The sequence below is a fragment of the Ranitomeya imitator genome, chromosome 7 (genome assembly GCF_032444005.1).
Source record: "Ranitomeya imitator isolate aRanImi1 chromosome 7, aRanImi1.pri, whole genome shotgun sequence".
NCBI classification, from domain to species: Eukaryota; Metazoa; Chordata; class Amphibia; order Anura; family Dendrobatidae; genus Ranitomeya; species Ranitomeya imitator.
In genome coordinates, this window is record NC_091288.1 from 170564367 (window position 1) to 170580713 (window position 16347).

General features: G+C 49.3%; 1 protein-coding gene across 2 annotated transcripts in view; it reads left to right on the forward strand.

Annotated features, from left to right (window-relative positions):
• Positions 1–226: 226 nt before the first annotated feature.
• Positions 227–16347, forward strand: part of CLEC16A (C-type lectin domain containing 16A) — a 285953-nt gene continuing 269832 nt past the window's right edge. The window contains exon 1 of one of the 2 annotated variants that reach the window (XM_069734042.1): positions 227–492. In XM_069734042.1, coding sequence (XP_069590143.1) covers positions 416–492 — 77 coding nt within the window. In that variant the 5' untranslated portion in view covers positions 227–415. The remainder of the gene's footprint in view (positions 493–16347) is intronic. The other variant, XM_069734041.1, reaches the window with a different exon arrangement.

Genomic DNA, 16347 nt, shown 5'->3' on the forward strand with positions numbered 1-16347 from the left:
ATGGCGGCTCCAGAGAGACCAAGACGATTAGATCGCAAGTCATAAATCGCACACGATGAAATTGCAGTAGGTGCGGACCGCACGCTCTGTGTGCGGATCCGGGCGGCGGAACGCGTCCAGTCCCTGGGCAGCCACAAGCAGCGGATGGAAACACGCGTCTACTTCCCGAACCACCGCGTCACTGTGTCGTCACAATAGTCCTTCCATGCCGCTATGCATGCCGGGATTCGTAGTTCTGTGGGCGCAGTGGTCCGTCAGTCTTCAGCGGCGTGAAACTACATTACCCTGCAGCGCTCCCTGCACGGTGCTCGTCGCGGTTTATCTGCTCTTTGCCCGGCAGAGGGGGGTTGTAGCAGCGAAGAGAGTCCCCTATATCGGCTCAGGAGGATGAACTGACCGGGGCGACGGGTCAATAATGTTCGGCAGGTCGAAGAGCTGGGTGAGCGGCGCCGGGCGGTCCTCCTCCGGTGTGCATTCCCTGGACCGGCTGAAGTAAGTGCGTGCCGAGGTCATGGCTCCCAGCAGGTCACCATGTACTTGTCAGGGCTCCCTCCATGCCCCAGAATCCTCCATGACACCGCCGCCGTGACGTCACGGAGAGACAGGGTGACGCCACAGCTGTGAGTCCAGGTGGTCACCCCGGTGTCGTGTCCTACAGGTCACATCACTAGTGGGGGCAAAACCTGTGGGCGACAGTAGTCTCGGAGCTGGCAGTGTGCAGCACTCCATGTGTCAGTGGTGGAGCCCTCCAAATGGCACAGACTTCTAGTGCCACCTGTGTCCTTCTAGTTGTAATGCAACTAGACGACGGTCGGTGCGCCTCTGGCCCGTGAGACGGCGGTCGGTGCGCCTCTGGCCCGTGAGACGGCGGTCGGTGCGCCTCTGGCCCGTGAGACGGCGGTCAGTGGGCCTCTGGCCCGTGAGACGGCGGTCAGTGGGCCTCTGGCCCGTGAGACGGCGGTCAGTGGGCCTCTGGCCCGTGAGACGGCGGTCGGTGCGCCTCTGGCCCGTGAGACGGCGGTCGGTGCGCCTCTGGCCCGTGAGACGGCGGTCGGTGCGCCTCTGGCCCGTGAGACGGCGGTCGGTGCGCCTCTGGCCCGTGAGACGGCGGTCGGTGCGCCTCTGGCCCGTGAGACGGCGGTCGGTGGGCCTCTGGCCCGTGAGACGGCGGTCGGTGCGCCTCTGGCCCGTGAGACGGCGGTCGGTGCGCCTCTGGCCCGTGAGACGGCGGTCGGTGGGCCTCTGGCCCGTGAGACGGCGGACGGTGCGCCCCTGGCCTGTGAGACGGCGGTCAGTGCGCCCCTGGCCCGTGAGACGGCGGTCCCTGTACCTCTGTGACACAGTGTGCCATTGCATGACTGCGGTCCGTGTGCCTCCGCGAGACGGCGTGCCATTGCATGACGGCGGTCCGTGTGCCTCCGCGAGACGGCGTGCCATTGCATGACGGCGGTCCGTGTGCCTCCGCGAGACGGCGTGCCATTGCATGACTGCGGTCCCTGTGCCTCCGTGAGACGGCGTTCCCTGTGCCTCCGCGAGACGGCGTGCCATTGCATGACGGCGGTCCGTGTGCCTCCGCGAGACGGCGTGCCATTGCATGACTGCGGTCCCTGTGCCTCCGTGAGACGGCGTTCCCTGTGCCTCCGTGAGACGGCGTGCCATTGCATGACGGCGGTCCCTGTGCCTCCGCGAGACGGCGTGCCATTGCATGACTGCGGTCCCTGTGCCTCCGCGAGACGGCGTGCCATTGCATGACGGCGGTCCCTGTGCCTCCGCGAGACGGCGTGCCATTGCATGACGGCGGTCCCTGTGCCTCCGCGAGACGGCGTGCCATTGCATGACGGCGGTCCCTGTGCCTCCGCGAGACGGCGTGCCATTGCACGACTGCGGTCCCTGTGCCTCCGCGAGACGGCGTGCCATTGCATGACGGCGGTCCCTGTGCCTCCGCGAGACGGCGTGCCATTGCATGACGGCGGTCCCTGTGCCTCCGCGAGACGGCGTGCCATTGCATGACTGCGGTCCCTGTGCCTCCGCGAGACGGCGTGCCATTGCATGACTGCGGTCCCTGTGCCTCCGCGAGACGGCGTGCCATTGCATGACGGCGGTCCCTGTGCCTCCACGAGACGGCGTGCCATTGCATGACGGCGGTCCCTGTGCCTCCACGAGACGGCGTGCCATTGCATGACGGCGGTCCCTGTGCCTCCACGAGACGGCGTGCCATTGCATGACGGCGGTCCCTGTGCCTCCACGAGACGGCGTGCCATTGCATGACGGCGGTCCCTGTGCCTCCGCGAGACGGCGTGCCATTGCATGACGGCGGTCCCTGTGCCTCCATGAGACGGCGTTCCATTGCATGACGGCGGTCCCTGTGCCTCCATGAGACGGCGTGCCATTGCATGACGGCGGTCCCTGTGCCTCCGCGAGACATACTTGCATACTTCTCTACAGCAAGGATCCCAGGAGAGAATGACGCTGTAATCCGTAGCGTCCCGTTCAGGATCTCCGGTGTACGGCGTCGCTCACACTTGTGTATAACTCCATTTTGTGCAATTACACAGAATGTTATTCCGTGCGGCCGGGCAGATCTGTGCGTTTTTTCTCGGCTGTATCCGGCATGCTGCGATTTCACTTCTAAATCAGACTGTGCGAGAGAGAAAAAAATCGCCTGCCGTACAGACCTCAGTAACGCATCTGATTTATGCAGATACATTATAAATTCTGTAGCATGGGGAACCTGTAGAAGGTTAATAGTAACTGACTGCACATGGATGACAAGTGAGAAATCGTCCCACTGTTCTGGATGAGAATGGGACCAATTATTTACACCCTTGTGTGAGCGAGCCGTAAGGCCGGAGTCACACCAGCGTATGGCATCCGATGCGATGTGCTAATGCCCCTCTGCCCCTGCTCTGCCGCGAGGGTGACCCCAGTGTCCGTGCTCTGTGCTCCCATCCTCTCACATGACCAGATCGCAGCACAGGTGCGGAGAAGATGGAGAAAGTAAAAGTAATTTCTCCATCTCCTCTACTGCTGACATTGGTGGGAATCACACTGCACTCGGGTGGTATCCGAGTGCAGTCCGATGTTTCACTCTCAACCATAGACTTGTATGGGTGCGTGCGATTTGATTCTCGGTGCTAATCGCAGCATGGTATGATTGTTCTCATGCCGAATCTGTGATTAACAATAGATTATGAAATATTCTGCTTTGATATTTGACAAGAATAGAAAACCTTCAGGAAGGCTGCCTGTAATACAGTGATAACACTATCTCCAGCGATAATTCGTTCTTGTCTTCTACTTCTTGTTCTTACACAACCTTTGTTTTTATTCTTCCAATCCATCTAAGAATAAAGTATCAATTTTGCAAATAATCTTAATTCAAAAGCTTTCCGTCTACAGTTCCTATACTGCTTTATATGTTTCCATGGTTACAGACAACACACTAGCCCAGTGTAGTCGGGTCCTGCAGTCATGTTGCCATATAGCGGTGCTAATTTATTTAGTGTATATAGGGGCAGGCGGAAAAGTAGTCTGACTGCACAGGGTTTATTTGTTGTCTGTTACCATGTTTACATATAGTAATTTATAGACTTTTTACACAGTAAACAGTAGGATATTTTAGTTAATCCTTTTTGTTTTTGTTTATTTTTTTTTCTTTATGTGCATTGGAGCAATATAAAAACAAATATTCAGGTCAAACAGAACCTCTGCTGTATTGTGACTTTGGATGGGATCAGAGTCCAAGGTAATTTTAGGCTCTGTTCACGCGTCTATTGTTGTTTTTGTCATACGTGGGTCCCGCGGGCTTTTGATACATTTTGACATTTATAATGCCGATAAATCTTCACACATATAGGATTCTGTACAGTGAACAGTGGTTGTAGAAGTCTTGAGGTTTAAACATTTAAAGGGCTTGTCCAGCTGAAACGACCGTCTTCCTGTAGTTAGTGGATCTTGTAAGGAGCTGCTTACCCTCTGATGTTACCCTGTGCCCGGTAACGTGGGGGCAGAAGTCATCCAGAGTGTTTAGCCGTGTTTCTTCACTGCCATCGCTCAGATCAGTCCCTGTCTCCACAGGGGCCCAGGGCCAAGTTACTTATTGCTTTATCTCTGAATTGTAGGAGGAAACTCTCACAAACTCAGGAGAACATACAAACTCTTTGCAGGTGTTGTCCATGGTCAGGATCAAACCCAGGTAGTTTTTAGCCTTAGTGATGAAAACAGATTATATATATATATATATAGCACTACACACTGTGAGGATTCGCCAGTGCTGATAGCGAGCGGTCATGTGACCTCTAGTATGTGATTTGCATGCTTCCAGCCAGATTCCGACTAGACGTGTCTGGTCTTGCTCAGTACACTTGCATTGAGCGACACTGCAAGTCTAGTCGTCATGTGACCCCATGTATGCAAACTTGCGGTTACGCTCCCGGGGTGGGCAGCAGAGAATTTTCACAGCGCACAGTGCATGCAATATGAGAATTCACAAATCTGCAGTCACATACAGTGACTGCAGACTGTCCAGCCTTAGGCTACAAATCACTTGAGGGTATATGCACACGATGCGGAAAACGCTGAGGATCCGCGGCGTTTCCGCAGCTGCGGGTCCGCAGCAGTTTCCTATGAGTTTACATTATAATGTAAGCCTATGGGAAACAGAACGCTGTGCACATGCTGCGGAAAAAAGGTGCGGAAACGCAACGGTTTACATTCCACAGCATGTCACTTTTCTGCAGATTTCGCAGCGGTTTTACACCTGCTCCAATAGAAAACCGCAGTTGTAAAACTGCAGTGAAATCAGCAGAAAAACCGCGGTAAATCTGCAGCAAAAACGCAGCGTTTTTGCCCTGCAGATTTATCAAATCCGCTGCGGAAAAATCTGCAGTGGACCATTCTTCGTGTGCACATAGCCTTAACCTCCCAGGAGCTGAATACAGGTGTATTGCATCTGGCTGCTGAGGGTTTGCTACAATTGTATCATTCCTTTGTAAGCTAAGGCCAGAACTCCAGGCTGATTTCCTACAGTGAGACATTGTAGCAAACCTTCAGAAGAGCACTTGGGTCTAGACTGGAAACTATTGTAGCAAAACCCAGCTGTGAGAAGTAATTGGTTTTTAGAAATCATGTTCCCATTTTGCACTCCACCTGTCCGGTGATTCATTCTTTGTTTTTGCATTATTCTTAACATCCGTCATCCATTTATCATTGCACATAATTATAATTTGCCATGAACCCATGATTTTAGTCATTGCTCAGTCTGTAGTCAGTGATGCCTGACACGTCACCGCCTGAGAACGCAAACACCTTAGGACCCTGGAAAGTCCAACACTGCTCTATGTGAGGACAAGCCCGCAGTAATGATGATGGATTGGAGCAGCCTCGGTACGGGGATTGTTACTCTAGAGGCCATTGTAATCTGCCGTCCAGGCCTTATTCAGACGTCTGTGTCCTCTCTTGTACTAGAAAATAAACAGGTCGTTTTCCTACATTTTTAATCCTTGTGACCATTTATATCATCTGTGTGGCATCATTTTTACTCATGTGCAAAAAAAATCCAAGTTCCTCCAATCTATTAAACAGTTAACAACTGACAGCGCTGGGATGACCTCCATATACTGTTCACTTCTTCACGGACTCATTGGTCTGAATGTGCGAGTTTGATCTGTGACTGTGATCAAAAACCGAAATGTCTCCTTTTCTTTTCACATTCTATTGGTCTACAGAAATCATGAACATGTGAACAGGACCATAGACTATAATGGGTACATATCTATCCATGGAAAATGTGGCTAGAAAACACACGCATCTGAAAGGCCTTCTGTAAGCTATAGTGTGACTTTTCTTGTCCTGCTGCTATCTGGTTGTCTCTGAAGACTGTATGGTATGTGATGTCCTTTACATGTTATGTACATGGAAATGAGGCAGAAGAATACGTTTCCATCACATTCGGGTTATATAGTTATTACTAGATGGTGGCCCGATTCTAACGCATCGGGTATTCTAGAACAGTGATTTTCAACCTTTTTTGAGCCGCGGCACACTTTTCATACTTAAAAAATCCCGGGGCACACCACCAACCAAAATGGCACAAAATGGTGCGTCCAGGTTTGAGATGAAAGTCTGCAGTCATTCTATGTGACTGCAGGCTTCTGAATTCTCACAGCGCAAGCACTGCACACTTTCAGGATTCTCCCTTGCCGGTGGCCAGAGTGGACGGTCATGACAGCACAAGTATGTGATTTGGATACTTCTGGCCACATTCTAACTAGACGTGTCCGGCCTCAGTCAATTCATTTTCATTGAATGAGGCCACACATGTCTAGTCAGCACGTGACCGCATGTATGTAAATCACCAACATCAGAGAATTATGATAGCAGTGTGCACTGTGAGAATTCAGAAGTCTGCAGTCACATAGTATGACTGCAGACTCATCACAACCTTGGACATCCCCTTTAATGTTCCTAACAAATAAAAATGAGAATTAGTATCACAAAAAAAACACATTTACATCCAGGTACCTGATAGATGACGTTGTTTGTGGAGTCGCCTCTTTCTTTTCATCTTCACCTTGTCCAGATGCCATGATGACTCTTCTCATCCACCGGCAGAGCTCGTTTCTGCAGACTTCCATCTTCTCCTGTCTTCTGCAGCACATCCCGACACAACACCCTTAAAGATAGCAGTGTTATTATAATGCTCCGGAATAACAATATCTGCCCTAGGCTGAGCCCCTGAGTAAATAATTGCCCCTCACTTTATTCCCAGCACATAATATGACCCTCACTGTCCCTCTTATGGTACATGCCATCCACACTACCCTCTCTCTCTTTTCCATACTTCACACTGCCTTCTCATACGGTGTCCCTCATAGAGAGCCCAGTCTCTCTACTGTGCCCCTTCATTACACTCCTCCTACTTGGCATACTGTCTCCTCCTGGCTGTTACCCTCACACTACTCAGTATCTATTATGTATCCACTCACACTTTCATCCCCCCATACTGTCTGCACACATTTCTAATAGCCTCCTCCTGTACATCCCCCCCCTGCTAACATACCCCTTTGCTCTCTCCATATTTCCTCCTCACACATTCCCCCGACTTCCCATACTGTCCTCACACATCCCATCACCATTGCTCCCAGTACTGTCAGCACACATTTTTCCCCTCGCTACTGTGTCCACCCCCATCTCCCCACTCACCCGCACAGAATATATCCACTGCCCTTCCGATAGAATAAATCCATCCCCTTCCACAGAATAAATGCACCCTGCCCCACACATGCTAAATAAATTCCAGCCCCCCCCCACGTACACACTGAATAAATCCCCCCCACACACTGAATAAATCCCCCCCACACTCTGAATAAATCCCCCCCACACACTGAATAAATCCCCCCCACACACTGAATAAATCCCCCCACTCACTGAATAAATCCCCCCCCAGAATAAATCCCCCCCACACACTGAATAAATCCCCCCCACACACTGAATAAATCCCCCCCACACACTGAATAAATCCCCCCCACACACTGAATAAATCCCCCCCCCACACTGAATAAATCCCCCCCCACACACTGAATAAATCCCCCCACACACTGAATAAATCCCCCCACACACTGAATAAATCCCCCCCACACACTGAATAAATCCCCCCCACACACTGAATAAATCCCCCCCACTCACTGAATATATCCCCCCACACACTGAATAAATCCCCCCCCCACAGAATAAATCCCCCCACACACTGAATAAATCCCCCCACACTTAATAAATCCCCCCACACTTAATAAATCCCCCCACACACTGAATAAATCCCCCCCACACACTGAATAAATCCCCCCCACTCACTGAAAAAATCCCCCCCACACACTGAATAAATCCCCCCCACACACTGAATAAATCCCCCCCACACACTGAATAAATCCCCCCCCACACACTGAATAAATCCCCCCCACACACTGAATAAATCCCCCCCCCACACACTGAATAAATCCCCCCCCCACACACTGAATAAATCCCCCCCACACACTGAATAAATCCCCCCCACACACTGAATAAATCCCCCCCACAGAATAAATCCCCCCACACACACTGAATAAATCCCCCCACACACACTGAATAAATCCCCCCCACACACTGAATAAATCCCCCCCACAGAATAAATCCCCCCACACACTGAATAAATCCCCCCACACACACTGAATAAATCCCCCCACACTTAATAAATCCCCCCCACACACTGAATAAATCCCCCCCACACACTGAATAAATCCCCCCCACACACTGAATAAATCCCCCCCACACACTGAATAAATCCCCCCCCACACTGAATAAATCCCCCCCACACACTGAATAAATCCCCCCACACACTGAATAAATCCCCCCACACACTGAATAAATCCCCCCCACTCACTGAAAAAATCCCCCCCACACACTGAATAAATCCCCCCACACACTGAATAAATCCCCCCCACACACTGAATAAATCCCCCCCCACAGAATAAATCCCCCCACACACTGAATAAATCCCCCCACACTTAATAAATCCCCCCACACTTAATAAATCCCCCCACACACTGAATAAATCCCCCCCACACACTGAATAAATCCCCCCCACTCACTGAAAAAATCCCCCCCACACACTGAAAAAATCCCCCCCACACACTGAATAAATCCCCCCCACACACTGAATAAATCCCCCCCACACACTGAATAAATCCCCCCCACACACTGAATAAATCCCCCCCCACACACTGAATAAATCCCCCCCACACACTGAATAAATCCCCCCCCCACACACTGAATAAATCCCCCCACACACACTGAATAAATCCCCCCCACACACTGAATAAATCCCCCCCACACACTGAATAAATCCCCCCCACAGAATAAATCCCCCCACACACTGAATAAATCCCCCCACACACACTGAATAAATCCCCCCCACACACTGAATAAATCCCCCCCACAGAATAAATCCCCCCACACACTGAATAAATCCCCCCACACACACTGAATAAATCCCCCCACACTTAATAAATCCCCCCCACACACTGAATAAATCCCCCCCACACACTGAATAAATCCCCCCCACACACTGAATAAATCCCCCCCACTCACTGAAAAAATCCCCCCCACACACTGAATAAATCCCCCCACACACTGAATAAATCCCCCCACACACTGAATAAATCCCCCCACACACTGAATAAATCCCCCCCCACACACTGAATAAATCCCCCCCACACACTGAATAAATCCCCCCCACACACTGAATAAATCCCCCCACACACTGAATAAATCCCCCCCACAGAATAAATCCCCCCACACACTGAATAAATCCCCCCCACACACTGAATAAATCCCCCCCACAGAATAAATCCCCCCACACACTGAATAAATCCCCCCCACACACTGAATAAATCCCCCCCACAGAATAAATCCCCCCCACACACTGAATAAATCCCCCCCCACACACTGAATAAATCCCCCCCACACACTGAATAAATCCCCCCCCACAGAATAAATCCCCCCACACACTGAATAAATCCCCCCCACACACACTGAATAAATCCCCCCCACACACTGAATAAATCCCCCCCACACACTGAATAAATCCCCCCCACACACTGAATAAATCCCCCCCCACACACTGAATAAATCCCCCCACACACTGAATAAATCCCCCCACACACTGAATAAATCCCCCCCACACACTGAATAAATCCCCCCCACACACTGAATAAATCCCCCCCACACACTGAATAAATCCCCCCCACACACTGAATAAATCCCCCCCACACACTGAATAAATCCCCCCCACACACTGAATAAATCCCCCCACACACTGAATAAATCCCCCCCACACACTGAATAAATCCCCCCCACACACTGAATAAATCCCCCCCACACACTGAATAAATCCCCCCCCACACACTGAATAAATCCCCCCCCACACACTGAATAAATCCCCCCCCACACACTGAATAAATCCCCCCCCCACACACTGAATAAATCCCCCCCACAGACTGAATAAATCCCCCCCACAGACTGAATAAATCCCCCCACACACTGAATAAATCCCCCCCACACACTGAATAAATCCCCCCACACACTGAATAAATCCCCCCCACACACTGAATAAATCCCCCCACACACTGAATAAATCCCCCCCACACACTGAATAAATCCCCCCCACACACTGAATAAATCCCCCCACACACTGAATAAATCCCCCCCACACACTGAATAAATCCCCCCCACACACTGAATAAATCCCCCCCACACACTGAATAAATCCCCCCCCACACACTGAATAAATCCCCCCCCACACACTGAATAAATCCCCCCCCACACACTGAATAAATCCCCCCCCCACACACTGAATAAATCCCCCCCACAGACTGAATAAATCCCCCCCACAGACTGAATAAATCCCCCCCACAGACTGAATAAATCCCCCACACACTGAATAAATCCCCCACACACTGAATAAATCCCCCCACACACTGAATAAATCCCCCCCACACACTGAATAAATCCCCCCCACACACTGAATAAATCCCCCCCACACACTGAATAAATCCCCCCCACACACTGAATAAATCCCCCCACACACTGAATAAATCCCCCCCACACACTGAATAAATCCCCCCCACACACTGAATAAATCCCCCCCACACACTGAATAAATCCCCCCCACACACTGAATAAATCCCCCCCACACACTGAATAAATCCCCCCCACACACTGAATAAATCCCCCCCACACACTGAATAAATCCCCCCCACACACTTAATAAATCCCCCCCCCACACACTTAATAAATCCCCCCCCCCACACTGAATAAATCCCCCCACACACTGAATAAATCCCCCCCACATACTCCCCATAAACCCACCCCACGCTGAATCTTCGGTGTCTTCAGCTCCACAGCACAGGAGCACTTACCACCAAGTCTCTTCTGTCTCCTGCGCGCCGGATAGTGACGTCGGCAGCGTGATCACATGACTTGATCACGCTGCTGGCGTCGCTCTGACCCAACGGTCAGAGCCTCAATTGTACTCGCAGCTGGTAGATGTCTGCGAGTACAATTGATCTCCGGGAGCCGGCGCGCTGCAGCTTCTCTGTGCCGGCTGTCAGCTTGACAGTCGGCACAGAGAACAGCTGACTCCCGTTCCCCGCGGCACACCCGACCATGTGTCGCGGCACACTGGTTGAAAAACACTGTTCTAGAATATGCATGTCCACGTAGTATATTGCCCAGCGACGTAGTATACAGCACAGAGCCACGTAGTATATTGCCCAGCCACGTAGTATATTGCCCAGCCACGTAGTATATTGCCCAGCCACGTATGTCACAGGTTAAAAAATAAACATGCTCACCTTCCGATCCGAGGGCCCCTTGTAGTTCTGTCGCCTGTTCGCCAGCTTTCGGTCCCAGGGTGTGATGACGTCGCGGTCACATGACCGTGACGTCATGGAAGGTCCTTGTCGCATACCATCTTTATCACCGGGGGAGCAGGAAAGGCACCGGAGGGTGAGTATATGATGATTTTTTATTATTTTTAACATTAGATCTTTTTACTATTGATGCTGCATAGGCAGCATCAATATTAAAAACTTGGTCACACAGGGTTAATAGCGGCGGTAACTGAGTGAGTTACCCGCGGCATAACGCGGTCCATTACTGCTGGCATTAACCCTGTGTGAGCGGTGACTGCGGGGAGTATGGAGCGGGCGCTGAGTGCAGGGGAGTAGGGAGGGACTAATCGGACTGTGCCCGTCGCTGATTGGTCGCGGCAGCCATGACAGGCAGCTGGCGAGACCAATCAGCGACTTGGAGTCCATAACAGACAGAGGCCGCGACCAATGAATATCCGTGACAGACAGACAGAAAGATGGAAGTGACCCTTAGACAATTATATAGTAGACTAGATGGCAGCCCGATTCTAAAGAATCGGGAGTCTAGAATCCATATATACTTTATTTATTCAAATGTAAGAATAATACAATTAATAAATAATAGTAAGAAAGAACAAAAAATGGCTGCACTCACCAGCTCTTGACAATTCTTGTTATTTAAGTAAAAATTCAAAAATCACACCAAAATGGCGGGCGGAGTGTGTCACAGTACGGCACGTTTCTGATTGGTTGCCGCCTGCTGCGAGCGACCAATCAGAAACGTGCCGTACTGTGACACACTCCGCCCGCCATTTTGGTGTGATTTTTGAATTTTTACCTCACAGCAAGTTTCTACTGCGTGGAGGCGGGCCCAGTGACGTTGCTCTTCAAGCTCCTGCCGAATTTCGTCAAAAAAATGATAATACCATTTACCAAAACTATATATATTTAGTTGTGAAGTGGTTCAGTGACATTTTCACACCAATTTTGAACTTTTGTTTGGTGTTTTCTCCATATACTGCCTATTATTCACTGACTGTTATACTGAGAGACTGCCGTTTATTAACCTCTTCTTTGCCACATCTAATATATAATTGCCTAGAATACTATTTCCTGCAATTTCTGCCAACTTCCGTGGCTTTGTCCGGAGCTAATGTCCGGAGCTAATGTGCGGAGATAATGTCCGGAGATAAGTGACGTCAACAGTGTCCAGTGTCTGATTGGTTGCCGCCTGCTGCGAGCGACCAATCAGACACTGGACACTGTTGACGTCACTTATCTCCGGACATTATCTCCGGACATTATCTCCGGACATTATCTCCGGACATTATCTCCGGACATTATCTCCGGACATTATCTCCGGACATTATCTCCGGACATTAGCTCCGGACATTAGCTCCGGACATTAGCTCCGGACATTAGCTCCGGACATTAGCTCCGGACATTAGCTCCGGACATTAGCTCCGGACATTAGCTCCGGACATTAGCTCCGGACAGGAAGTTGGCACAAATTGCAGGAAGTAGTATTCTAGGCAATTATATGTTAGATACTGGAGATGTAACATCAAGGAAAACATCAGCAACAAAGTAAAAAAAAATCACAATGTTGGCTGCACTTCAGTGTATTTTCAGACCAGATTTTATATCCCGTATGTTAAGCTGTAAGATGTAGAGGATTGAAATAAGGCTACTTCCACACTAGCGTCAGACTCGGCCCGTCGCACTGCGTCGGGCCGAGGTTCCGACGCTAGCAGTGAAATGGGTGCAGCGGATGCATTTTTCCTGCACATCCGCTGCCCCATTGTAAGGTGCGGGGAGGTGGGGGCGGAGTTCCGGCCGCGCATGTGCGGTCGGAAAAAGCGGTCCTTCGGCAGCAAAAAACGTTACATGTAACGTTTTTGCTCCCGGCGGTCCGCCACAACACGGCGCAACCGTCGCACGACGGTTGCAACGTGTGTCAATGCGTCGCTAATGTTAATCTATGGGGCAAAAACGCATCCTGCAAACAACTTTGCAGTATGCGTTTTTTCCCCTAAACGACGTATTGTAAAAAACGCCAGTGTGAAAGTAGCCTTATACACATTGTTTGTACATAATTACAATTTTTTAACCGCGGTTTGCACTTTGGTCCTATTTATATTCATCTTCTATATATCTGTATATTTGCTCTTAACAAGAGCGATGTAGTGAATCGAAGGCTGTGCGACAGCGTCCGGACAAGTGGTGGGGTATTGCTATATTTTCCCAAGGGCTGCGGTAATTCCTGATTTTGGGCCTGGATTTTTGTAGGTTTGGTAGTAGGGCTTTTTGATTTTCTTCCTGGTGTGGTTTTCTCTGTGGACCATGGTTTGTCCAGAGAACTACTGAGGAGGCAGAAGGTGTCCGTCCAAGATACCCCGTCTCCGATTGGTGGTACTCGGGTGCTTTGTGGTTGGCCACCTGTAAAGCTGATGTCTAGCTTGTGCTCAGTGGAGCGGGTGGTTTTTTGTGCCCAATTATAAAGTCTTTACATTTATTTTGTACACCACCAATAAAGTCCTGGAGAAGCCTTGTTGGAACGCATTGATCAGAATGCATTGATCTCGCTGTGCCTACCACTGCAGAGCTAATCCTGCACAAGGCAGGGCGTTTGTTGTTGTCGCTACAAAATCTGACTATCAACTGCTCGCTGCGTCTTTTATGACCTAATTGGTAATAAATTATATATAAAAAATGAAAAATAATAATAGAAGAAATACAAGTACGGTAATGAAAAAAAAAAACACGACAGTTGTAGCGGCAGTGTAAACCAAGACTTACATCATATACAAAATTCACTGAGAACAAGTTGAGGATCCGATTCTAATACTTTGTTTTAGTGTAAATTTCCAATTGAAAAAAAATAAAGGGGCTATCCAGCATTTTTTTATTACGATGTTCCTAAGAACTAACAGACAGGTGGTTGCTAACCTCCTCCATGTTCTGCCCGGTTTAGATCTCTGCTGGCACAAAGCAATCTTGGGCCGCTCCTGCCGGGGATTCTGCGCCTTCCGCTGACATTATGTTGACAGAGCAGCAGCTTCTTTTCTGCTCTGTTATGATTGCTGACATCATGCTGATTGACAGCCAGTTCCCCGCTGCCCAGCTGCAGGAAGCCAGCAGTCAATCAGCATGACACCAACAATCATGCGCTGTAGACAAGGCAGCATAGAAGAAGCATAGCTGCTCTGTTGATATGGAGCAGTGGGAGCGGTCAGTGACCTCTCTGTGCCAGATACTACCTGCCTATTAGTTCATAAGCACATAGTAAAAAAAAATAAGTCCTGAATAAACCCTTTTTGAGGACCACAAATTAAAAAACACATTTTTTAACCTTTTTTTTTATACACATTAACCCCTTTTTTTGCTCATTTTCTTTCCTACCTGATGGGAATCTAGTGTTTGGCTCACAGTCTGGCACCGAAGGGAAGGTGCGCAATTTGGCTTTTGGAACTCTAGTGCTACCACACATGCAGCCATTGCAACAGAGTATCAACTAGAATACTCACGCTGATGCAGATGATTCTGGCTCCATCACTGTGTTGGCGGTTTGCGGGAACATGTATGACAGATGTCAGTGAAGGGTTAAAGGGTTCTTTTTTTTCCTCTTAAATGTGTGTTTTTTGAGGCAAAAAATAAATAACTTTTTGTTATTCAGTTTCATAAAACCTTTTTTTTTTTTACGTTATTTGGCTTTTGCAAGTTTTTAACTTGGCTAAAGAGAGAAGACGAACCATGCAACATTGTTAATGGAATCCCAATGACAAAAGTTTACCCTGGGGTCTGCAAGAAAGGCCAACAATTGTATTTACAAAAAAAAAAATTTTGGAAGCCCCCAGAAAAAGGACTTGTTAAATCAACTGCATGCACAAAATTGTTGAAAAGTGCCTTGACATTGGGGTCGTCTGGCACCGCTCACTTCTGCTGCCAATGATGTTATGACCCCGCACACCAGCTGAGATGGCTGCATGATCCCCGCATGTCTTATGCACATAGTTTTCGTCTAAAAAACAGGTTATGTGTAGTACTCCTGCCGATTATGCAAGTGTGAGGATATAACTAGTGGTGAGTGAACGTGCTCGGATAAGGTGTTATCTGAGCATGCTCGTGTGCCGAGTGTCTTCGTTGTGTTCAAATACTATGTTTGAGTCCCCGCGCCTGAATGTCTCACGGCTGTTAGACAGTCGCAGCACATGCAGAAATTAACTACCGTAATAAACAGCTGTGAGACATGCAGCCGCAGCGACTCAAACATATTATTCGAGCACGACGAAGACACTCGGCACATGAGCATGCTCAGATAACACCTTATCCCAGCACCTTTGCTCCTCACTAGTTCTAATGTCATCTGCGCCTCTCTTCTGATGCGAAAGTGAGTGGCGCCAGATTATGACTTGTTAACTCTCCTCACATGTCAGTTTTAATAAATTCCTAATATGTCAAACTCCGTAAATTAGGTTTATAGATGCTTCCGTGTCCCATCAACGTCATTTTGGGCAGTTATGAACCAAGATCAAAGTTACAAGTAGCAGTCGTATTAGTAAAGGCATAGGGACCAATATTATATGAAAGACTCCTCTGTATAAGGTCTGTGCACACTGTGGGATACACAAGCTGTCCACCCCTCTGTTGTTTGCCACTATTTAGGATTCGGTTAATCTGTAACCAGGTTCTTGTCACCTAATCTGAGAGCAGCATAATGTAGACACAGGTCCTGATTCCAGAGATGTCATTTACTGGGCTGCATGCTGTAGTTTTGATCTCCTCCTGGTAAAACAGTGATTTTATCACTAGAGGACTAGTAAACCTGCCACCATGTAGTCCTCCATATTCATAAGCTCTGTATAACCTCGCCCCCAACACTGATTGGCAGCTTGTTGCCTATGCACAGTGTACACAGAAAGCCGCCAATCACTGGCTTGGT